The sequence below is a fragment of the Dreissena polymorpha genome, chromosome 11, assembly GCF_020536995.1.
Source record: "Dreissena polymorpha isolate Duluth1 chromosome 11, UMN_Dpol_1.0, whole genome shotgun sequence".
Classification (NCBI taxonomy): Eukaryota; Metazoa; Mollusca; class Bivalvia; order Myida; family Dreissenidae; genus Dreissena; species Dreissena polymorpha.
Genome location: NC_068365.1, coordinates 9,024,653 through 9,051,834, shown reverse-complemented (window position 1 = coordinate 9,051,834; position 27,182 = coordinate 9,024,653). Strand labels below are relative to the sequence as shown.

Sequence of the window (27,182 nt, the reverse complement as noted above, 5' to 3'; positions counted from 1 at the left end):
AGAGATGTGTTTGTCAGAAACACAATGCCCCCCAATGAGCCGCTTTCATTATTGTTTTTACCTTTGATCTTGAAGGATGACCTTGACCTTTGACCACTCAAAATGTGCAGCTCCATGAGATACACAATCATGTTTGCATGCCAAATATCAAGTTGCTACATGTATCTTCAATATTGCAAAAGTTATGACCAAGGTTAAAGTTTTGGGACAGACACACAGACACACTGACAGACAGACCAAAAACAATATACCCTTATCATCCCATCTGGGGGCATACAAATATCCATCTGCATCACATAACTTAAAAGAAAAAATCACAAAATCTCATTCATTCTCAGAGATGTGAGCAGGGGCTTAACAATTTTCTCCACCTTCAGCAGATGCTTTCATCAGGTCGCGTTCGGGACATTTTGAAAAATGAAATTCTGGTTTGGGAGTATTTTCGCGCAGTCTACCGATTTGGAAAAAAATAATTCAATATAACTCTTTACAATGTAACAATACTTACAATTACAAGAAAACAGCATATTTAATATAGTCACATACCTTGTAGATGTTATTCAAATAAAATTGATATATATTATATATACAATAATTAGATACTGCTTTTTTCCTACATTTTTATTTGGAGTGTGAAAAAATGAAATTGGGAATTTTTTAAACAAATGAACAGACCCGTAGATGCACCAGGAAGAGTCCTGAATATAGGCCCCTTCATTGTGATTACTTGCGTGGTGAATTAGTCATTTAATGATTTTTATGGCCATTTTCCTCCTAATGCTTGCTACCGTTTTTCTAATCTTATCTGTTAACATAAATAACACATTAATGCATCCTCTTTACAGAATCTGGTTTGTTTGTGCATGTTTTTCCAAGGATAAATAAAGGAACAAGAAATGTGTCCACAGGACACGGATGCCCCCAACTGTAACTTTGTCACTACATAAAAGTATAACTGTGTAAACGCTTGGTAGAAGGTATTAGCTTTTTTCAAATCCTAAACGCAGATTTCGAACCTCAACGCGGACCCTAAGTTCAAGGTCAAGGTCACAGGGGTAAAAATTTGTGTGAGTATGGAAAGGCCTTTTCCATATACACATGCATGCCAAATATGAAATTGCTATCTGAAGCGACATAGAAGTTATGAGCATTTTTCGAAATCTAAACGCAAAGTGTGACGGACAGACGGACGGACAGACAAACGGACAGTCCGATCACTATATGCCCTCCTTTGGGGGCATAAAAAAGTCTTAGAATATCAAAATAAATCAGAAAGTCACATAAACTAGAGAGCGGACAACATGCTTAATCCTTGAAATGCACTAAGTGACCCCGTGACCTAGTTTTAGACCCGGCATGACCCATATTCGAACTTGACCTAGATATTGTCTTAATACAACTTCTTACCAAGTTTAGTAAAGATCAGATGAAAACTACTTCAATTAGAGAGCGGACACCATGCTAAATCCTTGAAATGCACTAAGTGACCCAGTGACCTAGTTTTTGACCCGGCATGACCCATATTCGAACTTGACCTAGATATTGTCTGGATACAACTTCTGACCAGGTTTAGTAAAGATCAGATGAAAACTACTTCAATTAGAGAGCGGACACCATGCTAAATCCTTGAAATGCACTAAGTGACCCCGTGACCTAGTTTTTGACCCGGCATGACGCATATTCGAACTTGACCTAGATATTGTCTGGATACAACTTCTGACCAAGTTTGGTAAAGATCGGATGAAAACTATTTGAATTAGAGAGCGGACACGAAGTGTGACCGACCGACCGACGGACAGTGCAAAAACTATATACCCCCTTTTCTTCGAAATGGGGGCATAAAAAACAGTCACTTAGGAGGGTATTCTTATATCTTTTTAACTCTTTAACAGTATGATCAACTCATGCATTCATGCTAAAAGTACTTCACCATATTCTTGCCTCAATGTTCTTTTATTTTAAGTCTCACCTGATTCATCACACAATGAAAAGGCAGTAACCTACAACTCTATATAATTATATCCATCATGCATAAAGCTCAGTGCCAAATCAATATTACTGGTGCATGAGTTTGCACTTTCGGTTGTGCTGTTTGTACTGACAAAACATTCCTACAAGGACTATTATTTATAAATGAACTGAAGGATAAAAAGCATTTTAATCACAACATTTTTAAGACTTTTTGGCTTTATTAGAAATACATTATATACAAGTAAATGGAATGACTATTATGGTCCTTTCTAAAATATCACATTATAACGAAACTAATGGAGTGCATTCTGTACAAAAAGCAATATGATATTAAAACTGCACTCTTAATAATTCAATCACACCCAGACACTATCTGATATGAATTCTGACTGGCAAGCTTCCAACCTGATAAAACTTGATAGGCCTTGCTGCAATGCATGCAATATTTTCTGAAAATGTTGAACTGTTTTTAAAGTGAAAGTCTGCTTTTAACTGATCAATAAGATTAAATTTCTTATAATGGTGATGGAATTTTCAATATTTTATAATTTACATGAAACCATTTTAAAAGAGAGTTTTAACTTGTCATACAATTTTATTAAGATCATGGTTACACTGACAACATTAATATGGCCGAATTTGGATTATTCAAGGGCCATAACTCTGAAGCGCTTCAGGCTCCCGACTGTTTTTCGTACTTAGCTGAAACTTTATAAACATTGTAACAAATTTCAGTGATGATACAAGTAAAAATATTTGAGTTAAAGGGCGAACAAGAATAATTTGGCCAATTTTTCATAAATTAAGGTCCATAATTCAAAAGTGCTTCATGCTATGTGGCTGGTTATCAAACTTTGCAGAGACTATATATCTAACTACAAAGATTACCATCCAGTATAATGATGATCCAATCTAAACTGCTTAAGATAATGAGGGGACATCATTCTCCATGACGCCTCCCACCCACCAAAAGTGATCAGTAAAAATACGCCACTGGTTTTCAAATGGGTGTATAAATATCATTATACATAAATATATATCTTATAACATTTTGCTATTAGAATGTAGGTTCTATGGTACATGCATTCAATATATTCACTACTAAAGGTGAATTTCTATGAAGACTAAAATCTAAATTTGTTTTATTTATTTGCTCATAAAGCATGTTCCCAGGCAGTTGAACCGTTTTTTTCTCAGCTAATGTAAAGACAGGATAAATTATTTACAAACATTCAAGTTGTATTTTAACAGAGTAAAAATGAACAAATATGAACAACCATAAGGTCAAAAGAGCCTTTATTTGTCCTCATTATGTTTATCTTTGAATAGTATATATAACTTCAGTATACAATACATGATCTATTTTATATAAATGTATGAAATAAAAGAAACAATAGTTTATTTTAAATACCTCTCTCATCTCCTGTCAGTGATATACGTGTAATGAACAAGTTTGCACTATGATTTAAACAATTTTTTAACAATATTTTAATTTATACTGCAGTTAATCATCACATATATCTGTATTTATTTTCCTGAAAATAACTATTCAATCCCTTTGAAAAATGAGGTGATAGGAAATTTTATCTTCTACTGTATATCTTTTTCACGGTAATAATGTAAATATTTTAAAACAAAGGAAAGTTAAGTGTATCTGATTGGTCCAAGGGACCCTTTTTTCTGAATACAAGACAATCAATACAGTACAGCAGCTTGAACTAATATAACGTTCCACAAAGGACTATTAGAATTATCTATAATTATCTGAGACACAATCAGCATAGTTATTAAAACAGTTTCTCAATTTTATACAATCATTAGAAATACAAAGAGGTAATAGGTATGACTGGACTGTTTTTTGCTTAATATTATAATACAGTAGACTCTGCCAATACCGGACTCTCTGAATACCGGAACTCTTCCGATTCCGGACGGTCGGGCCAGTCCCGTATTTTCTCCTATTTCTTTGTTAAACAAGAGCTGTTTGTAAAACATGCATGCCCCCCTGCATGGGCTATAAGTTGTAGTGGCATAGTAGCAGCCATTGGGTGGTGGTGGTGGTGGTGGTGGTGGTGGTGGTGGTGGGGTGGTGGTGGTGGTGGTGGTGGTTGTGGTGGTGGTGGTGGTGGTGGTGGTGGTGGTGGTGGATAAACCGAACTCTCTGAAAACCGGAAACCGGACGGGTATCTCCGTAAATTTGGTCATTTTCAACGTAAAATACATTGTGTATACCGGACGGTCTAAATTCTCAAGATGCCCGAGGCGTGAAAAAAACAATACCTAGTCAGCACAGCGAGTGCAGTGTCACACATTTTGCTCGCGCAATGATCGATAATCGGATTAAACATACCATAAAGGTGTTAAGTCATTACCACGCTATGGGAGTCCGATTAAGTAATGTAAAACAAACTGTGAATGTCTATAATAGACGTGCGGTAACACCAAAAAGTGATTGACTCGATCGTTTTATTAATTATTTATTATCGCCTATGATAAACAATTTAATTAAAAAATTAATGCATGCCGTTGCGACGATCACTTTCTTGTGATCTTCCTGGCAACGGCAGACACCCTCCTTAACATTGCAGAAAATAAGATCATAAAGGAGAAATGTGCTTTCAAGCAGAGAGTGATCTTGGACTTTTTCGTGAAATCGTAAACTTCAAGAATTAGTAGGTTTTGAGATTATGAATAACTTAAAAAATAATTATGACGCTTTTTTTTGCTTGTGTGTATGTTTTATGAAATGTGGTACATGTATGTATTGAATAATAAATCATGTATCTACAACAATCTTATTTGTGTCGTCACTCGCCTATATGACAAACTCCAAGTACGTACATGTATAAAGCACCACGCTCACTTTGGGATTAATCAAAACAAGTCGGTATGGAATTTTGTTTGCTTTTAATCGATTAAAAACACATTTTTTAAGAATGCAATTAACATCATCACTACCTGCGTACAGTTATCACATGGTACATGTAAATGTATATGGTTTGTTTTATTTTTATGTGATTCTGTACACAATGCATACTATGTATATTTCGGCAATATGCATACTCTTCGTAAACCGGAACTCTCTGAAAACCGGACGATCAGGCCGGTCCCGAGACCGTCCGGTTTACAGAGAGTCTACTGTACCATTAAACAGAAACCAGTGCAGTGCTTCTGTACCAAAAGCAAGTTGAGATTCAATCTGCACTAGTGTTAACAATATAATCCCACCAGGACACTATCAGATATGAATTGTGACTGGCATTAAGCTTCCAACCTTATAATATTTGATACAACATTTTGCATAAGTTAAATAAAAAAATTCTGAAAATGTACAACAACTGTTAACAAAGTGAAAATCTTAAATTTTTTAATTGGTCAATCAGTACAATTTCAAACGATTTTGATGGAGTTTAGATAATTTATTATTATATTGTATAATATAATACATGAACCGGTAAACATAAAAAAAAGAGTATGCCAATTTGCCACAAAAAGGTCTTGGTAACATTTATAAGTTTGATGATTATAAGATTGAAACTAGTTAAGTTGGAGAGTGGAAAACATTTCTATTACAAATTTTGGATTATTAAGGGGCCATAACTCTGATAGTCTTCTGTCGATCCAGCCAGTTTTCTTACTTGGCTGAAATTGTATGCACATAAAGATTGTAACTAATTACGAAGATGATACAATACAAAATTGTTTAATTAAAGGGCAGACAATGTTAATTTGGCAATTGTTCACAATTCAAGGGCCATAATTTAGAAGTGCTATATGCTTTAAGGCTGGTTATCAAACTTTACATTGATTATATAACCACCAACATTGTCACCCAGTTTCTGATCCAATTTAAACTGCTCAAGATAACGAGGGGACATTTCCCCCAGGACCCCCCCCCCCCCCCCCCCCCGCTACAGGTGTTCCAGTAAAATAACACGCATTCAAAGTAGGCATATAACATTTATATAGAATGTTGGTTACATGTACATGTATTATTTAATATATTCTAGGATAAATTAATTAAGGAGAATTCCATGCAAATTAAAACTTTTTGTTGTTAAATCATACACCACATTTCCAGCAGAACTCTGAATTTCAGCACTGACGAAAAACCATGATTTATTATTCACAAATATAGAAGTTTTATTTTTACTGAGTATAAACAAACATACATTAACAACCATTTGGTCTGTAGAGCATGTATTTGTCCAAATGAAATGTTAATCTTTTAACCCTTACAGTGCGGGAACCGAGTTGTGAAGGCCTTTGCAAACAGTTTGGATCCAGATGAGACGCCACAGAACGTGGCGTCTCATCTGGATCCAAACAGTTTGCTATTCTGATAGTATTCTTTGAAAAAAAATCGAAGAAAATGCTAATTTTAGAAATTCAGCAGACGACATTTTTGCAGACGACAAATTTCCCAGCATGCAAAGGGTTAATAGTATTTTACTTCAGAATACATTATTATTATTTAATATAATTATAAAATCATTGTACAATATTGTTACATATTCTAAACATTAAGTTTGGTTTTAATTACCTCCTCCATATCCAGTCCATGTATGAAAGTTTGCAAAATGTTTTAAACAATTATTTTAAACAATATTTTATACTGCAGTTTTATCTTCACATACAACTTTATTTGTTTTCCTGAAAATCAATTGCAACTCAATTCAATTTAAATACATGGTGATATGAAAGTTTTATCTTGTACCAGTATATCTATTTCGTGGTATTTATGTCAACATTATACATAAAGAAGTTAGTTAAGTTTATCTGATTGGACCAAGGTTCACATTTGTGTTTGGAATACCAGACAATCAATACATTTTTCAGAAAAAAATATCCTTCTGTTTTTCTGAAAATAGATAACATGTCAGAGTCCATAGTGTATTCAAAGATATTTATATGCATGATTCATGTTCAGTTTTCAAAAAAACAATATTGAACAAATATTGATTAAAAGCCAAACAATGCAATTGTATACAAATTAAGAGAAATATATTACCAATGTTTTCGAGAATTTTTATTTACAACTTTACAAGCAGGTCTTACTGACACATTCACCAAAATCATACAGGCTTTCACCCAGGCAGTTAAAGCAGTGATATCACTATGCCTGAACTTCCAAATAAACTTCACTGCAGCTTTTCCAAAGAAGTGAAAATTTTGATTTAGAAAACAATTTCAAAATTGGCCCACAGAACAACAACTGGCCCAGTTTTGCACCAACCCCCTTCTTTACTGCCTTGCCAGTGTGCCTGACCAAATTACCGGAGAAAAGCCTGACATATATACATGTATGTACATGACTGCTTAAAGCTTTACTTCCTGATGTGCTATTGTAGGAAAAGAAAGTAGATTCTCAAAAAATTGATAAAGGAAAAGCTGGGTTTCCCTAAATCAGAACCAAATATAGTCATATAATGACCTATATTACAGCTATTTTTAAATGTTATACATAAAATGTAAACATTTTCTTTTTGTTTTGCTTTCAAATATATTAGAACTTGTTTTCTCATATTTTGGTTGTTTTGGAAAATTAAAAAACACTGAAATATTAAGACTATCTAAAATACAGGGGTTTTCAGGATTTGAATTTCACATGCCCACCCCCTTCACAGACAGCAAAATGCTTTGAACATTTACAGAGGGGGTAATCATGTGATAGTCAAGATGGTGGATAGTCAAGATGGCGGCGTCCATGCCAACGCAGCTATTTTTTGCAGTTTTATACCCTTTATTACTTGTATTAATTTTGTAAATGCCTATCACTTGCCAGCCCAATCAGCAAGAATCTTACTAGCGTTTATATCATATTAGTATTCGCTCTGGATCTTGAATTTACTTGCTGCAAAATTTCTAAGGGGGATGACCTAATTACAGCTCCACTAAAAACATTTGCAGGGAGTAAAGACGTCATATACAGCAAATTAGTTTAACGATAGAAACGCTTATCAACTTTTTACTGATACAGCTGGAAAGTGAGCGTCATTTAAAAATTAAACAAAAGAAACAAAGGGTATAAAACAGAGAACAATAACTGACTCGGCATGGACTTCGCCATCTTGACTATCATGTGATTACCTTCTCTAATTTAAGTGCCCCCCAAATTAGAAAGGTTGTATGTATGTATGTATTTCTTTTGACCTTTCAGTCAAGGATAACCCATGAAAGTGCAAGCACTTATTTCCAATGGGGTCCTTTGGTTTTGCTGAAGAGACAGCAAGCAGAAGAAACAGTATTGAGATACAAGGAATCCGGGTGCATTACCCTAGCTCTTTGCGAATAGATCCTTTGGTTCTTTTACGTGCTCAGTGTATAGCACCGATACACATGAGAATTACCTGGGTTTCATACCAGCACATCTCTAGTTGGGTCGGAAACACTTAAAGCATTTCTAAAATTTCCAGTGCCCCGGCCAGGAATTGAACCGGAGACCTCTGGAGTGGTAGACCAGAGTACATGTTACCACTCGACTAGCGCACCACCAGGTTGCCAAATCTTTAAGTCAATGTTTATTGATCCATTTCCAAACACATTCATTACAAGATATCATTTAATGGCAAACAATTCGCCGATTGGTCACGAATGACAAAATTACGTCATGCTTTGCGAGGTAAGCACAACTAAAGCGATCAATACGCATACCCCTCTAGGAGAATAATAAGGGAGGTAATGAAAGGCATATTGAACCAATACAAAAACCTCTCTAGGAGACTTTTTACGGCTCTGGGTTTTTCCAGCCTAATAGAAGGCTCGACAAGTAAACAATGCTCAGTTTTTTACGAAGTTTAGATAGTATTCTTGGTGGGGAATTTTTCCAGTATTGGCAAAACATTTGGTCAAATTAGGGGAAACAAGGGCTGTTTGTAAAACATGCATGCCCCCTATATGGGCTGTCCGTTGTAGTGGCAGCCATTGTGTGAATACGTTTTTTGTCACTGTGACCTTTGACCTAGTGACCTGAAAATAAATAGGGGTCATCTGCGAGTCACGATCAATGTACCTATGAAGTGTCATGATCCTAGGCAAAAGCGTTCTTGAGTTATCATCCAAAAATCATTTTACTATTTCGGGTCACCGTGACCTTGAACTTTGACCTTGTGACCTCAAAATCAATAGGGGTCATCTGATAGTCATGATCAATGTACCTATGAAGTTTCATGATCCTAGGCCCAAGCGTTCTTGAGTTATCGTCTGACAACCACCTGGTGGACGGACCGACAGACCGACCGACATGAACAAAGCAATATACCCCCTCTTCTTCGAAGGGGGGCATAAAAAGTGGTTACTTTGGTTGGGGAAGCAGATGATATTCGGCTTCTTCAAAGAAGGGTTTTTTGGCCCTGGGCAAGCCTGCATCTGCTTAAATAAATCACCAAAATTATGAGGAATGAAGAACAAGAGCTGTCAGAGGACAGCGCGCTCGACTATTTGAGTGCTTGACAGTATAACGTAAGCCATCATGGGGAAATTGTTCATATTCAATAATTTATAAGACGATCTTTCAAAAATAAAAAAAGGAAAAAAAAAATTGGGGGGGGGGGGTAGGGGGGGGGGGGGGAGAGGGGGGTATAATGTGGGGTGTGGTAATTTATTAGATGATGTTAAAAAAAAAAATTGGGGGGGGGAGGTTTGGGGGGGGGGGTGAGAGGGGGGTATAATGTGGGGTGGGTTTATTTATTAGATGATGTCCAAAAAAAAAATTGGGGGGGGGGGGGGTTGGGGGGAGGGATTCTGGGTAGGGGCGTGGGGTTTTGTTTGGGTGGAATCCATTGTGGTATTCAGGTAAGTGTTGTTTTGTCAAAGTCATATAAATAAAGAAGTTATGGCAATTTAAGCAAAACGTTCAATTATCTAAGTGTAAAAGGGGCCATAATTATGTTAAAATGCTTGATACAGTGGTCTGCTCTTGTTATAGGTTGGGGTCATGTTGGTAAACAAGTATGCAAAATATAAAAGCAATATGTCAAAGGATATAGGAAATATTTGGGGTAGTACGCAAAGTTTAACATAGATTTATCAATAATATGCATATTCTAAGTATAAAAGGGGCAATAATTATGTCAAAATGCTTGATACAGTTGTATGCTCTTGTTTATATGTTGGGGTCATGATGGTAAACAAGTATGCAAAATATGAAAGCAATATGTCAAGGGACATTGAAAATATTTGGGGTAGTACGCAAACTTTAACATTTGCTGCATATTCTAAGTGGAAAAGGGGCCATAATTATGACAAAATGCTTCATAGAGTTTTATGCTCTTGTTTATAGGTTGGGGTCATGTTAGTAAACAAGTAAATGTATGCAAAATATGAAAGCAATATGTCAAGGGACAATGAAAATAATTGGGGTAGTACGAAAACTTTAACATTTGCATGGAAACGGAAACGCCGACGCCGGGGTGAGTAGAATATCTCCACTATATATACATGTGTACATTGTATTTCATATATAATAGTCGAGCTAAAAATGTTGAACACACAGGGCTTCCTTTGCTTCTAAGAGAATATCCTTTTTTTTACAAATTTGATACGTTTATGACGCAAATTTTCACATTTTTCAGAAATGTGCGACTCCAATGTTCACAATTTAAATGAAAACATGTAAATGGATGCAGGGCTTGACATTAAGGGTTGTCCTATTGCCCCTGACAAGTAAAATTCAGGTCTGGGCAAGTTAAACTCTAGTTGTCCGGTTGCGCAAGTTGAAACAAGATATGTGATTGTCAGAAACACAATGCCCCCTATTGCGCCGCTTTGAAGCCATATATTTGACCTTGAAGGATGACCTTGACCTTTCACCACTCAAAATGTGCAGCTCCATGAGATACACATGCATGCCAAATATCAAGTTGCTATCTTCAATTATGAAAAAATTATTGCAAAACTTCAACCAAGGTTAAAGTTTTGGGACACACTAAATGATCGACAGACAGACAGGCCAAAAACAATATGCCCTCTTTCGATCCGGGGGCATAAAAAAGAATGAACAAATCAAAACTTATGGTTCTGTGTTAATGTAGTAAACATATTCATGAATTAATTGTTTAATGCACAAATTTTCCATGGAGATTGTTGTTTACAGAAGCAAGTACTAACCACTCATGTTGCGCATACTCACATATTCAGGATTTCAAATATAGGTTTAGAAAAGCCATTATGTTGAAAAATAGTTAAAGATTCCTAAGAAAGGTTTTACAATTTTATATTTTTTAACTATTTTATGACGTTCATTTTACATATTGAATTGTTAATTTTATAGACAAGAAGACAATATCAACAACTATATCTTTGTATAAGTGTAACACAACAACTTACAGCTTTGGTTTAAATATTTGAAATGTTTACAGTAAATATTAGATATTTCATGATCAGGCAAGAATGCAAGTGGCTTTAAGTTCTGGGCAAGGAGATTGTGAAGTACTTGCCCAGCAAGACAAGTTGGTTATCAGTTTAACAGTGAGCTCTGGAATGTTTACTTATAAATTGGAACAACTGAAGATCTGTAAAACAATAATGCCTTTTAGACAGGTAAATAGTGTGAATAAAAATATATTTGCATACTGTATACACCATAATTTCTTAACATCAGTAATATCCAATAAATGAATTGGATGCATAAAAGCAGCATTTTGTGTGATTATCAGATTTCATGATTTTTATATATTCTGCTGTTTTAGTAGGACTACTATGTATGGAAAAGTTACACTCTGACCATGAATGAGGCCAAAACAAGTATTACTGTGCATTGCTTAGAGCTTGACAATTAAGCCATTTGCGATTTATTTTAAAAAGTAGATGGCCTGAAATTAAGAAAATTAACCCTAGGTCTTAAGAGTTGGCAAAAGCTAAAATGACAAAATAATCTGTGGTTATGCATTATTTAATAACCATGAGTCATGGATAAAAAGAAACCCATGCGAATGACACAAAAATCTTACAGGACTGTACATGAGGTTCAATGACTTTAAAAACTTAACCGGATCACCAGATTTCAACAGACATTGTCCTTTAAGTTTTACCAAACAATAGAAAATACATTTTATATAATTTATGTTTGTCATTATGATGTTTACAATGTTTGATAATTCTAAATACAATAAAATAACAGCTAAACTTAAATCTATTATATGAAAACGCAACTGGTAAAACTTTCCCTTAAAAGTGAAGACAGTTTTGTGATAAACAAGAGATGTGTTTGTCAGAAACACAATGTCCCCTATTGCGCCACTTTGAAATAATATTTCAATATATCATTTGGCAGATTTAGAAATTATCTCCCTTTTAAAGCTTATTACTTACCTTGGATTGTACTTTTTGACTTTTTACCTTGAAGAATGACCTTGACCTTTCGCCACTCAAAATGTGCAGCTTCAAGAGATACACATGCATGCCAAATATCAAGTTGCTATCTTCAATATTGCAAAAGTTCAGAGCTCCAGATAAGGGCCGTACAGCCATAAATACGGCTTTTTCATGAAGGTTTACGCATTTATTTTAAACAAGAAATATCTTTAAAAAAGATATACGGCGTTGATTGTGGTCGATGTTTATGAACGATCAAAAGTTATCTCTATGAGATAAAAAGTAGCGGATGCCTTTTTTCTGCGCAGTTCTTAGCTACATCACAAGCAAATCAATTACGGGGTGTTGCGCCAGATTTCGTGGCTTATTTTGCTTTATGTGATATTTTTACTCAGATGTCTATATTTACAGAATAGAAAAACACAAGAAACATGAAAATAAACGAGTGCATATAGGTCAGCCGGCAATACTCGAATCTTATTTAATTGCATAATTATAGTATAGTGAATTATTGTGCTCATGCTTAATAAACTGGTCAAAATGGATAAATATTTCTAATTAATTTTATCAAAATTGGTCCTTATCATGCAAATGTTGAAAACATATTAAAAATCGATGATTGGCATACCACAATAATATTGCCGAATATCTTTATTTAGTATCTTTCTGATCAAAACAGACTTCAAGTGCACAAAGTTTACGAGACGGCGTTTATATAAAGATTTCTGCAACTGACCGCAAACTGACCTTGATACCTTGCGGATTGGAATGCAATGCATTAAAGTTAGGTAACAATTCTGCTGCTGAAACGACGGCTTGTTTACGCCAACTGTACTCGACCAAGGCAACAGCTGTGCCTAAAATATTGATAAAGCGACTAAACGAACTATTTACTCCATCAGACAAAAATAGCATAGATTCCAATTTTGTCCTTCAATGAAAAGGTCGCAACCCCTTCTGCGAACTCCGGTGATGAACTGTATATAAACTCTGACTTTCGCGGGTTGAAATGCAATGCAAGTAAGTACTAAATATGAGAATATAGCCTTTAGTATAAACGCTTTTGCGCTGGTAATTCTCTGAAAATAAAAGGTGAACGCACAAACTGTATTTATGTCGAAAATTGATTGTAAAACTGTTCTATCTATTGAGCCTTTTCATTAGAGATAAAATTGTTTCATGCAGTAAAACAGTGTTACAAAGACGCGGATATGTTTCCAATGTTCTGGTGTTATACTCAAATCAGCCAATGGAATAAATGAAGTGTATTCACTCGTACCTAGCCGCGAGAAATTTTATTTGCATATTATTGGATACTTACAAAGGTCAAGTCAGGGTGAAAAGCTGGCTTAATACAGCTTACGCCGAAAAACTTTACGTACAATTACGACTTTAATATCCCTTTTACATATTTACGAAAAAAATCTGGCCGTACCGATACGTCCGCATCAGCGCGGCGTGATTTGTTGGTCTCTAACCTAACGGCACTTTTCATTTATTTAAATTACCGAAAAGTTGTAGACTGGGTTCCGGTATTATTGTCTATGACATCGCTTGATTTCAGGTAACTCATAAACCCGCCAAAAACAATATGCCTGCGCGCTTAACTGGTCCCCCGTTGAATATAACCGTTGACTCCGTTGACTATAATATACAACAGGTACAGGCTAAATGTATCGGCGATTTTAATTGGATAACGCGAAAACCAATCGGAACGTTGTTTATTACTGTCGGGAATTCATGACGTAAACGTTTATCCGCTAACATGCACGCGACGTCATGTATACTATCGACGTCACTTTTCATGTTGTATATTAAACAACTTCGTATGAACGTCTAATAAAATGTCGAAACTAACGCAACTGTTTTCGTATTTCGCAGTTTTTTAAAACCATATGATCATCATACGCAATAATAACGATCTTTTATTCTTACCTGTCAGCTGTCAAAAAGTTCGGGAAATGTTTTGTTTCCGGTTTGGAAATGGTACACGGATTACTTCCCCTGAACCTCGTATAATCTCGCAATATGTTAACCGGTCCAAATTTGGACCGGTAAAATTAGCCTGTACCGATCCCTATATAGAGAGTATGCGATAGATAAGGGGAGGTAACCAATCTACCTGCGCGCAAGGGAAGGCCAGCTAAACCGAAAGCGGTTAAAAAAACACTTTGTTGTCATATAATCATAAATGGCTACATACGGTCGTCTAACCATCCTGACATTCAGAAAAAGACATTGTCGCCCCGATATTAAACGATTTGATTGCATCGGTGGCTAAAAACGTTAGAAAACATGATGGGGAAACGGATCCAAACAAAAACTGTGGAAGATTGGAAAACCAAATATGATTGGCTTGTCACCGAGAAAATAGAAGACGTTTTACGGTTAAATTGGAAATTTGCTCTGCCAACTTTGACAATTTCCTGCTAAATCAATGATTTTTTTTAGATGAGACAGTGAAATTAGTGTTTATTTACTTAGCTTACTAGTTGCCAAGTTGGCTTGTGTTTTCTTGTCAAGAAAAATGAAGAAATAGTATTTAGTCATGAGTTTTAATGTGTAGTTGTATTTGCATCATAATTCAGAATGGAAAACCTAATAAAGTAACTGTTTAAGAAGCTTAATATATTTATTGCTGCAAATGTTTCTGTAAAGTCATTTATACACCCTTCAATATCCAAGAATACTGGTAGTACAGTACTACCTGTATTTTTGGATATGGTAGTACAGGTACTAATTGATTTTCAGTGTTACTCCTTTTCTTTCTGTCAGTGGCAGTACCTTTACTAATTTCACAAATCCTTATCTGGAGCTCTGAAAAGTTATCGCAAAACTTTAACCAAGGTTAAACATATTTTGCACGTCAGGTTATGTGCTCCAGCCTATAAAGTCGATAACGATGTGGTATTCGATACAGAATACACTGTTTCAAATTTAAACATAAACATGTCAGCGAGAAAAGTGTGTTGAAACATCGCCGTGTTTTTATAGGGTGCATGCAAAGGATAACATCCGTAGGTTGCCATTCAGGTAAATTTAACATGTTTATGAAGTTTATTCATTATTTTCCTCAATTTGTCTCGAACGACGTCTGTTTAGTGAAGCGCACGGATTCGCTGCGCTGAACTGCACCCATGTTTATGAAGGGGTGCATATGGACTCCCAGAGCCGCCATAGCAAAAATTATCAAAGGCTCTGAGAGTCCGTTTATATGGACTAGGGCAGGCAGACAGACAGACAGACCGACAGAAAGTCCAAAAACAATATAAAAAGTCCATCGAAGTCCGTATAAACCAATGTACACTTTATAATTTTGTAATCGAGTATTATCCTGACGTCAGGGGTGGCGAAATCAAATGTCCGAGTTGCCCGAGTCGTACATTTACTTGTCTGGGCAACTGATTTTTTTCAACTAAGTTGTCCGTGGACAACCAGTCGGGTCAAGGAATACGAAATAATACATTATATTAAAGCCGTAATTAAGATTTACAAAACCGGATGTTGATGTGCGATTACATTGTCAGTTCTGTTTGCGTAGCAATCAAGCTAAAATACGGGCACTCTTCTGCGCAGTGATCTCCCTTATTCTAGAAGAGACCGGGGGCATGTCGCATTTCCAGCATTCGGCCCGACTGTTAGACAGTGTACAGACTGGTTTCTTTATGTTTGCAATCAGACTGAAATACAAGTATTGAACTAAGATAATCAAAACACGGTCAACCTTGTTATTTCAGACGACTTTAACGGTTATGATGGAGCGTTTTTAAAAAACATCTTCAACAACGGAGCAGAAACCCGAAGTTTTGGACTAGTTTAATTTGTTAAGATTACGATGTACTTATGTGTAACACATGTTTTAATAACACTAGCTTTGCAAGATTGAAAGTTTGAGAAAGTCTTTATATTGTTAATAATATACTGCTATAATGAATGTACCATGGAAATACAACTATAAATAAAACAAGCAAATTATACTCATTTTGATTTATTTCACATTATTTTACATCAATCAATACATGTGTTTATAATTTATATAAATATTAACGGACAAGAGTAGTTCAGCAACGGACAAGTTAAATTCCCTAAATGGTTGTCCGTGGACAAGTATAGTTTTTTTTAGATTTCGCCACCCCTGGACGTAGTTTCTACGTTAAACAAGAGCACCACATAATGGGTGCCACGCTTGGCTGCAGGTGCAGTTTTGAATGAAAGATTGTCAGAATATTTTTTTCAAAGGTCACAGTGACCTTGACCTAGTGACCCAAAAATGGGTGTGGCATGTATAACTCGTCAAGATGCAGTTTCAAAGTTGTAGGTTGAAGCACTTTGATTTTAGAGCCAATGTTCAAAACCTTGACAAAATGTAAAGGTTTTAGCGAACGGCGGACGACACGACGAGCTGGCTATGACAATACCTTGGGTTTTCTCCGAAAGCAGCCAAAAAGCAAGTTTGTCCGGAGTCGCTTTTTATCCGAAGCAATAGCAGCTTAATTACAAAATATTTCTCCATAGGCATTCAACCATATCAATCTACTATAATTGCATTCGCATATAAATGACATACATTCGTCAAAGAGATAAATGACGACGCGTCTTCAATATTGGAAACAAAAATTACCTTCAATTTTTGATAATAAATGAGCACATTCGATCGATGTGTTCTTTATATTGTACAAGCTTGTGATAACAGCAAACACGTGGGGTAAGGGTTACGGTATACTAAACAATCGTTTCTGTACTCTCTAAAATAATATCATAGTTGACTCATTCTATACATAAATGGTGACGTCACTACGTTATTGTCAGTAAGACCGGTGTGACACAATGATAGTTGACTTGAAGGCATGTTTTACATGTTAAACTATTGTTATGGTTTTATCTTTTGGATTGGTAGGGCACGAATAGGTATTCACTATTAAATCCCTTAAATACGATAAATTTAGAGGCTACAGTGTAATATTGCACTGAAAAAAATGTTAAATTCCGCCATTCCACTAGAAAACGGCCGAAAAATAAGTTGCAAAAACAGACGAATGTGACTTTTGACAAGTTCTTTCTTGGTTTGAACATGATAAATCTTTTGTATTGCACAAATCGAGTCCCTTAGAATGGCCTTTAAGAAAAAGGTATGGTTATAGGGGTCTCTATGCGCATAATGTTGCATTTATTTTCGCTTAAAGATGTTGCGTTTACATTGAAATATATAGGGAAACTATTTAGTATATTATGAACTGAGGAATGGGGGGGGGGGGGGTCCGGAGGGTGACTGCACCCATTTAACATGATGGAAGGTCATTTCTGACCCTCGTGAAGAATGTGTTGATCTACATGTGTAATTATTTAAACATCTAAGTAGAATGACATATAAACAATTATGGAGCATTTTAAACGAATTGGATTTTTTAAACACATTTCCTTAATCAAAAAGGGATATGTAGCTTTCACATATTAATAACATAGGGAAAAACAATATGATAAAGGCTCAGTGCCGGATAAGCAACGCGGAGGCCCATAGGCAATGACACTTTTTGGGCCCACGCCTCTGACCCCTAGTCGGTCTAGTGCTTATAAGAGCGTCACTGCCCATGGAGATTTTTTTTACTCGTTTAAATTAGAAAAGCAATATGGTTTTTAAAATAATAAATGATTTCACTTGGTAAGAGGATGTCAAGCCTTTAATCGGAACATAAATATATAAAACAATTGCCTTTGTCAAATCATTAGATCAGGCTATGTAAGTAAAGAACATTCTAAAAGTCACGGGGCCCAAAGACAGTTGATTATTCTGCCGAACGAGTAATCCGGGACTGTTAACGCTATATTAACAATGTTTATTCATAATAATAAAACATATGTTAATACAATGACAACAATTCACAACTTGATAAAACCTTAGAGTTTCCAAAAAAATGAATGTGGACATTTTAGCGATGATTTTTAAAATTGAAATACCGTAATTACTTTCGCACACTTAAATATAATTAGTTTTTTGGTGTCCGAAAATTTGGATACGGAAAATATTCAAAAAGTACAAGTGTCCAAGAATTAATAGACATATATGTTATGTGTGTTTGTCAATTATTATATTGAAATAAAACCAATTAATACATGTGCAATAATTGTATTTTGTTGAACTCTGCTTTCTCTGCTTTAAATAAAAAAAAACTTCGCTTATTTGCAATCTCTTACTTGAAATGGTATATAAAAACGTTATAAAACACAACCATACTGCTTCCTGAAAACGATATCATTTATTTTGGGTGAAACCATTGTGTATTACCGGTATACATATGGTAATCTACACAATAACGCAATTGTAATGGTCCATGGTCCTCAGCGCATTCTATGCAAGGTTTTATGACCTTAATCCGGCCGTAAAACTCCATTATCGTAGGGTCCCAGATAAGCGAAAACAGGACAGAAATCTAGTAAAATAGCGCTATATAATAATTATACTGTCCGAAAAATTACAGTAATTTATTATGGCCGAAAACCCGTATGTCCAAAAATATAATTATTTTGGCTAAAAGGGGGTGTCCGAAAACTTAGAGTAATTACGGTAATGATTACAAAAATTACACACTTCCGCGTGCATATAACACAAAAAAACTACTGTAATACTGTAGTATTATACTCTTGTGTTCATGTGCTTTGGTGTTATATGGGCCGCGTAGTGAAAAAGGAACACTTCTACACATGAAACATGTTGCTGTGAATACGCTACTTTTAGGTACGTTGTCAATATATTGTATACATTGTTTTCTCCCTTTAATAATTTATGTATCAATTACTATGTTTCCTTATATGTGATGACAATAATAATAATTAATCAAAAATATTTTATAGTCACAGAAATGATTTGCAGATCAGTCGAATATAAATGAGGATGTGTTCTGCTAATTATATTACACAAACCTAGAATATTCCCATTTAATTGACTAGACAACATGTTCATAAAGTATTTTTGACGAGCCCGCAATCGGAAATCTCGATAAAGCATTTACATGGGTTGAGTACACGTGCATGCTTGCGTGGATTTGTTCTACAGATTTCCACCGGACTGTAACGTTGTCAGTCATCATGAAACTTTAAAATTACCACATATTGTTCCATAATCTAATGAATAGTTAAAGGGAAATCACTGTAATATACTTAACTATTATCCGTAAGAGTTGTCTTTATATATAAATATATTATACAGTTTGTTGTACACTTGTAGCTTAGACATAACAGAATAAACATGTATCCGCATACGCCTTGAGTTGTATAAATTACACCGGCTAGACTACAACATGGTGTCAGAAGTTAAAAAAACATCAGATACAACTAATGGAATTTTGATTTTAATACAATCAAATATTTCCAGAATTTTTGTGCTAATTATGACATTCTGCTCATTTAAAATGATGGAAAGCGGACACAATATAGGCCAAACTCCAAGGATGGACTGGGACAATGCGGACTTACACCAAGCATTTAAATCGTTCAAATCACACTGTGATTTCATGTTCAAAGGTCCATTAAAAGGAAAAGACGAAGAAACCAGATGTAATTATTTACTGTTATGGGTTGGCGAAAAAGGACGTTCAAGGACGTTCAAGTTATAGTACATGGACATTAACCAATGACCAGAAGAAAAACTTGCAACATCATTTTGATCAATTTGAACAATATTGCAAACCCAAATCTATCAAAATTTACTCCAGATATGTTTTTAAGACCAGAATACAAAAGGATGGAGAAACATTTGAACAGTTTGCTACAGATTTGTGATTATTAGTCAAGGATTGTGATTACCCTGATGGAATCATTTATGAAATGATACGAGACCATAACATATTTGGAATACGTACCCAGTGAAGGTAATGATCTAACACTTCAGAAATGTCTCGACATTGCCAGAACATACGAGCTGACCAAAAGCCAGGTGAAGTCCATGAAAACAGTGGCAAACATGCTGTCGCCAGTGCATCAAAACGTCCAACAAGAACCGAATCCAAGCCAAAACGGAAGGGACGGGATAAGCCTCACTACGCGAGGGATAAGCCTCACTACGCGAACAGGGGAAAATGTACAAACTATGGTGGTAGTTGTCATCATAATCGAGAACTTTGCCCGGCAAAGAGAAAGACATGTAATTATTGCAACAAGATGAACCACTTTTCATCAGTGTGTTTCAAGAAAAGCAAGGACAACAGCACCAGACCTAAACATAGAGCCAACATTAATTAGGTAAATGACTTTTCTGACTCAGATCAAAGTGACACCAATGATCATATTTTATCAATTCGGTCGTTTATGATAAGCAAAAGAATCAAGCTCATGTTAAACTCAATATTGTCCACAAGAAACAAAAATAATGTTCAAAATTGACTCCGGTGCACAGGTCAATATCATTCCATTTAAAGGTCCACTCAAAAACACTAACATCAAACTATCAGCTTACAATGGAACATCACTTAAGGTTCATGACATGATTCGTCTCAAGTGTGGCTACGACAGTAAACAGTCATATCAGGGCTGTTACGTTGTAGACAGCCCCTTCAGTCCGATATTAGGTTAAGACACATGCATGTCTATGAATCTAATTAAATTAGTGTCAGAAATTTAACCTAAACATTTTATTACAAAGGACACAGTTGTATCTAAATACTCTGATGTATTTACTGGTCTAGGAACTCTTCCAGGGGAATCTGACATTTGCATAAAACCCAATGCTGTTCCAGTTATTCACCCACCTAGACGTGTTCCTGTAGCAATCCAAGACAGACTCAAAAAAGAGTTAAACAGAATGGTAAAGGATGGTGTAATAACCAAAGTTACTGAACCATCCGAATGGGTCAACAGTATGGTCACTTTTGAAAGCCCAGTGGTTCTTTGCGGGTGTGTATTGACTCAAAAGACCTCAATGACGCTATAATGAGACCGCACTATCCATCAAGATTAATTGACGACATTTTGCGTGACCTGACTGGCGTTAAAGTGTTTTAAAAATGTGATGCACGTACAGGCTACTGGTCTGTCAAATTGAACAAGAAGTCATCTTTCTTGACAGTGTTCAATACCCCATTTGGGAGATATAGGTATCTGAGACTACCATATGGGATAAACTGCGCACAGGGCATTTTTGTTCGGAAAATGGACGAATGTCTTGAAGGTCTACAGGGCATCAAGGTTATTGTAGATGATATTGTTTATTTTGGACGTAACCTACTAGAACATGACAAGAATCTCGAACTATTGATGGACAGGTGTCGACAGATTGGTCTAAAGCTCAATGCCGACAAAACTGAAGTCGGACAGACAGAAATTCTATTCTTTGGACATGTACTGACAGAAAATGGACTGAAAATTGACCCTTCAAAAGTAAGGGCAATTCAGAAAATGCCATCTCCAAAGTCAAAGTCTGAACTTGAGACACTACTTGGAATGGTAAATTATTTGCAAAGATTTGCACCAAATCTTGCTATAATGACTAGTCCACTGAGACTATTGTTGAAAAAGGAAAGTATTTTCCGATGGGACCCGGAGCATGAACTGCCTTTAACAAAATAAAAGGGGTTATCACTCAAAACCCAGGACAAATACTGAGTACCCTCGTATTTTGATCCAAAAGTTGATGTTGTGTTGCAAGTTGATGCATCACACAATGGACTTGGTTGCGTTTTACTTCAAAACCACAAACCCGTTTGCTTTGCATCGAAAGCATTGACGGAGACAGAACAAAACTATGCGCAAATCACAAAAGAGCTCTACGCTGTTTTATTTGGCATGACAAAGTTTCATCAAATGACATACGGACGACACGTAGTAGTCCAAAGTGACCATAAACCACTTGCAAGCATAACACGGAAAAGTTTGCTAGTAGCTCCGCCAAGATTGCAGAAAATGCTATAACAACTGACCAAATATGACTATGAAATAGTGCATATACCTGGAAAACAGATTCCAGTAGCAGACACGCTTAGTCGCAATTTCTTGCCGTACGAACAGACTGACGTTTGTCAAGACATGGACTCATATGTACATATGATCATGAAAAATATTGCTATGAGTGATCAGAAAATCCAACTGAGTAAAAGCAAAAGTTGAATCCGACTCTGAAATGCAGTCACTAAAACAAACCATTCTAAAAGGTTGGCCTGAAAAACGACAGAATCAATGTTCAAAATGTTTGCTACCATATTGGAACTTTAGAGATGAATTGGCATTCATTGATGGTTTATTGCTGAAGTAAAGCAATGTTATTATTCCGACGGAACTCAGACAGTTGATGTTGGACCAAATACACGACTCACACCTAGGAGTTGAGAAATGCACACAACGGGCACTAAGTGTTATGTTTTGGCCCAATATGACAAAAGACATTAAAGACAAAGTTCTCAATTGTCCTATTTGTCTAGAGCACCACAACAGTAACACAAAGGAACTTATGATTCTAAATCAAATGCCTGAAGGACCATGGCAGGTTTTTGCTACTGACATATTTCACTGGAATGATTGCAACTATGTTGTAAAAGTCGATCTATACAGCAGATAGTTTGAATGTAGTTTGCTGAACAATATGAGAAGTGAGACAGTGATACAACAACTTACGTGTCATTTTGCCACACATGGTATTCCTTTAAAAGTGATAAGTGACAATGCAGGTAAATATACTAGCCAGGAATTTGACAAATTTCGAAAAGATTGGGATTTTGAACATGTCACATCATCTCCATTACACTCCCAGGGCAACGCTGTTGCTGAGAGACGTATTCAGACAATCAAGAAGATTTTCACAAAATCTTTACAAGCAAATCGAGATCCTCATCTTGCAATTCTCGAGTACAGAAATTCTCCACTTGCTTGTGGACAGTCACCTGTTCAATTACTCATGACTAGGGAAACAAGATCCATATTTCCAGTAACACAAAAACATCTGGAGCCAAAAGTACAAAAATCACAAACAGATCAAAGATAGGATGTCAAAATCACAAAATATTTCAAAAGCAAGATACGACAAACATGCAAAATCACTTAAACATTTATCACAGGGAGAAACTGTCAGAATCCAACAAGCTAAACTTTGGAAACCTGCTATTGTAAGAAAACAAATTCATGACAGGTCATATATTGTTGAACTGAAGACGGTGGTGTCTATAGTCGAAATCGTGGTCATTTGTTAAAAACAAATGAAAAACCATTGCGTATTTTCGATACACAATCATTACATATCAGTGACAATCCCAACAATATCCCAAATAATAACACACAGCAACAGCAACAACAGCAGCAGCAGCAACAACAACAAGCATCGGTATCAAAAGATAGTAACAGCCGAATACAGGCAGAGAAACAATATGTCACTAGATCGGGCAGAACAGTAAAGCCACCTCAGAGAAAAGACATGTGAAATAACTGTAATTTGATTTTAAAATGTGTATGTTTAATATTGTATGTGCATGTTATTATCATAATATACTAGTATTTGTATTTTATATACGCAAGCCATAATATGCTCATGCTGAAATTATTTTGTGAAGGTATCAAAGTGTTAAGAAATTGGGTAAATTAACTTGTGTTATTTGTCAAGTTTCAAGGTATTTCTTATTTCGTGAGAAAGTTACATTATGGATAATATTTCTACGGTGTTAAATGGATATATCAACAATGTTAAAGATAGACTAGAACAACGCCACAATCTGTGTAATTTAAGAGAGAACTTGAGAAGTTTTATCATTATGTTAAACACTAACCAGCAGTGTGTTAGATTAATCACCAGTGCTTCGCCAAGTAACGGTCTATACACAGATACAGATAAATATTTCCCAAGAAAAACATTTATTTGAAAAGAAGGGAGATGTTCCATAATCTAATCTACAGGGACATCACTGTAGTATACTTAACTATTATCCGTAAGAGTTGTCTTTATATATGAATATGCTATACAGTTTGCTGTACACTTGTAGCTTAGACATAACAGAATAAACATGTATCCGCATACGCATTGAATTGTATAAATTACACCGGCTAGACTACAACACATATGACCACTATTAGTATTTTTCAGTTCTGTGCGTTACGGAGTATAGCACAGAACGTATGTCTAAACATAACGCACCGCACAAAACAGGTATATGTGCGGTTCGTTCATGCGTGTGGTTGTCACGTGAGTGATGATCACTCAGGTGGACATAGGCGGGAATTTGCACGGGGTGTTCATTGTTTGGTCAGTTCTACGCTAGACTTCGATCAGTAAACTTGTGTTCGTGTACAAATCCTACATCGTGTTGTCGACTTTAGCAGAACACAAGGTGTCCATGCTGCAAGATTTGGAACGCATCATAGAAAAGATAAGTGCTAAAAGAAACGTAAATCTGTTAAATCCGTTATACTGAATCTCGAGCATAGTATCGAGTGTAACGAAGTAGTAACAGAGTTGAAACAATGTATATTTCAAGTAACAATTTCAGCACAAGAGAAAGCCGATCAATTTACAAATAGAAATATTGATGGCACGTGACCGAAAATTCACAGGTCATTAATGGTAGAACACGACAAAAGCTTTCGAACTTACTGGGGAATAAATTGCTATTCTTTGTGGTGTTGTATACATTCTATATGTATATTTGTAAATGTTTTACGAGTCTGATGACGTAATGTTATTTGCAGAAAAATACAAGGTATAGGCGATGGCATATAAAAAGGCGGAAACATAACGCCACGCGGCGCTCTTGACGGGTCATATCAGAAGCCGGAAGCTTCATCTAACATCGCAACACAAGGGGCTGAAACTCAATTACCATTGAGACGCACAGGACCATGTTTCGCATGTGGCGAACCGGGTCATCGGAAAGGAGCAGCTGGATGTTCAGCAAACAGCTCGACCAATAAGTTAAGTTAATTATGTATAGAACCCCGTTATCAGAAAATGGGTAGTTTCGTGTTTGTCGGAAAACGTAACGTACAGAAAGTTCCTAAAGTCGAACGTGATCAAAAGGATCCAAGTATAGTTCGCCGGTAAGTTAAAGGAAGGCCCACGCGGTTAAGTAGCAGGAGACTACTGATAGTAAGTACATTTTCGATGTAGTAAATGGCGGTTATAAGTTTATTTTTTCTGTCGGAAAACGGTAACGTACAAAAAGATCTGTCTCAATGTATCAAAAGGATCTTATTATAAAACTGGATCAAAAGGATCATAGTAAAGAAATTGATGCTAGAAGCTCGCCGGTAAAAAGAACGAAAGCCCATGTAGCCAAGCTTTAGCAGGCTACGGATGGTTGTTACATTTTAGATGTAGTAAATTGCGGTTATATGTTTCCTTTTCCGTCGGAAAACGGTAACGTACAGAAAGAGATAAAAGGAGCAATTGATCAAAAGGATCATAGTATAGAAATTTATCAAAAAGAAAAAATTCATAGAATAAAAAAAATAAAATAATATTGTTACCGGAAGTTTGTCGGTTAGTAGACTGAAAACCCACGTGCCATTTATCATGTTGTTAATACGCCCGTTAATACGTTTATAGTCGTATTTAATAAGAATGGGAGGCCTCGATATATTTAAAATTATTATTTATTTATGTGTTCTACTTTCGATATTAGAGAAGCGTATCATGATATTGATACATTCACAAACGGTGTGGTTTGAGCTATCAAGAGAATAGCAGGCAGTGTTAGGTTGTTATAAGTTTATATTTGGCACGATAACAGCCGATCATATATTTATTTATTTGTTCTACTTTCGATATTAGAGGAGCGTATCATGATATTGATACATTCACGAACGGTGTGGTTTGAGCTATCAAGAGAATAGCAGGCAATGTTAGGTTGTTATAAGTTTATATTTGGCACGATAACAGCCGATCATATATTTACTAAAACTCGTTAAAACTAAAATGAGGTGTACTAGCATTCTTACGTCAAATTGACTTAAAATAGTTATTTGCTTTTGTGATGATGGCATACATCACAGTGTAGAATATTTAAAAAAAACAACAACATTATATGCTAGTGACTAGACGAGTTTGGATGTTAACTGGCTGAAGAAACAGTATTTTGATTCCTTCTCAGAGAGTAGAATGGCTCGGGCATGTGATCGATATGCATAAAATGCAGTTTTTCATAATTAAAAATTGAGTAGCTAGGCTAGAAAAAAGTATTGATTCGATGATCTATCTTATTTATCAAACGAAAGAAAAAATTGTACCAAAAGATAAATTAATAGCTAGTCTTGTAGGGCAGATAATTTCCTTTCAGAGTGTGATTGTAAATAAAGTTTGTGATAACAATGCATATATACAATTGCATAAATACCAGAGCTAGTTGGAAAGCTCCCGTTATTGTAACGTTGCAAGCTATTTCCAAACTTAGATTATGGAAAGAAAGCACTAGGCAGTTAATCAACGAAAAGATTCAAACACAATCAGTTGTTTTTGTGTAATATATTTGCTGATGCAAGTACCACAAGTTATGGTTTATGATGGTTTTATAGAAAGTTGTAGCTTTAATGTAGATATAGGCGAAATGACTGTCAAGCTAACGATTTTCATAAAAATAAAAAAGCAAATTTATTTTCAATTTGTTTTATTCCATTGACGAAGAGAGTAAAGGTATGTACTCGTGGTCTTTGAGACCCGAAAATGAGAAATTTGGAATGTACATGATCTTAATAAAAAGAGCAACCTGTTCCCGGAAGTGAACAGATTATTGACGAAAAGAGACAAGTTATTCCTGGAAGTGATTACTATATTACACTGTTAAAATCAAGGAGGTACACTGCCAGTGTTTCTATAAACGAAACAGGTAATGCATATTGTGATTTTATATGAAGTCAATACATTAAGCCACCGGAAGATGGTTTTCAAGATTAACCGGATAAGTATTCCGTCGTTCAATATGACGTAAGTAAAA

General features: G+C 35.7%; 1 protein-coding gene and 1 long non-coding RNA gene across 4 annotated transcripts in view; one reads left to right on the top strand and one right to left on the bottom strand.

The window, feature by feature from the left end:
- The window catches only part of LOC127851922 (uncharacterized), an 88,084-nt gene extending 71,110 nt beyond the window's left edge, over window positions 1–16,974 (bottom strand). Inside the window, exon 1 of one of the 2 annotated variants that reach the window (XM_052385914.1) lies at window positions 16,907–16,974. Coding sequence is in view for 1 of the 2 variants with exons in the window: in XM_052385913.1 (XP_052241873.1) it covers window positions 6,515–6,523 (9 nt within the window). In the remaining variant the exon portion in view is untranslated. Of the gene's footprint in view, window positions 1–6,514; window positions 6,688–16,906 lie in introns of those variants that run through there. The other variant, XM_052385913.1, reaches the window with a different exon arrangement.
- LOC127851925 (uncharacterized) overlaps window positions 1–27,182 on the top strand; it is a 52,277-nt gene that overhangs the window by 22,805 nt on the left and 2,290 nt on the right. The window contains exon 2 of one of the 2 annotated variants that reach the window (XR_008036050.1): window positions 24,331–25,164. This is a non-coding gene — a long non-coding RNA (uncharacterized LOC127851925). Of the gene's footprint in view, window positions 1–24,330; window positions 25,165–25,299; window positions 27,075–27,182 lie in introns of those variants that run through there. The other variant, XR_008036051.1, reaches the window with a different exon arrangement.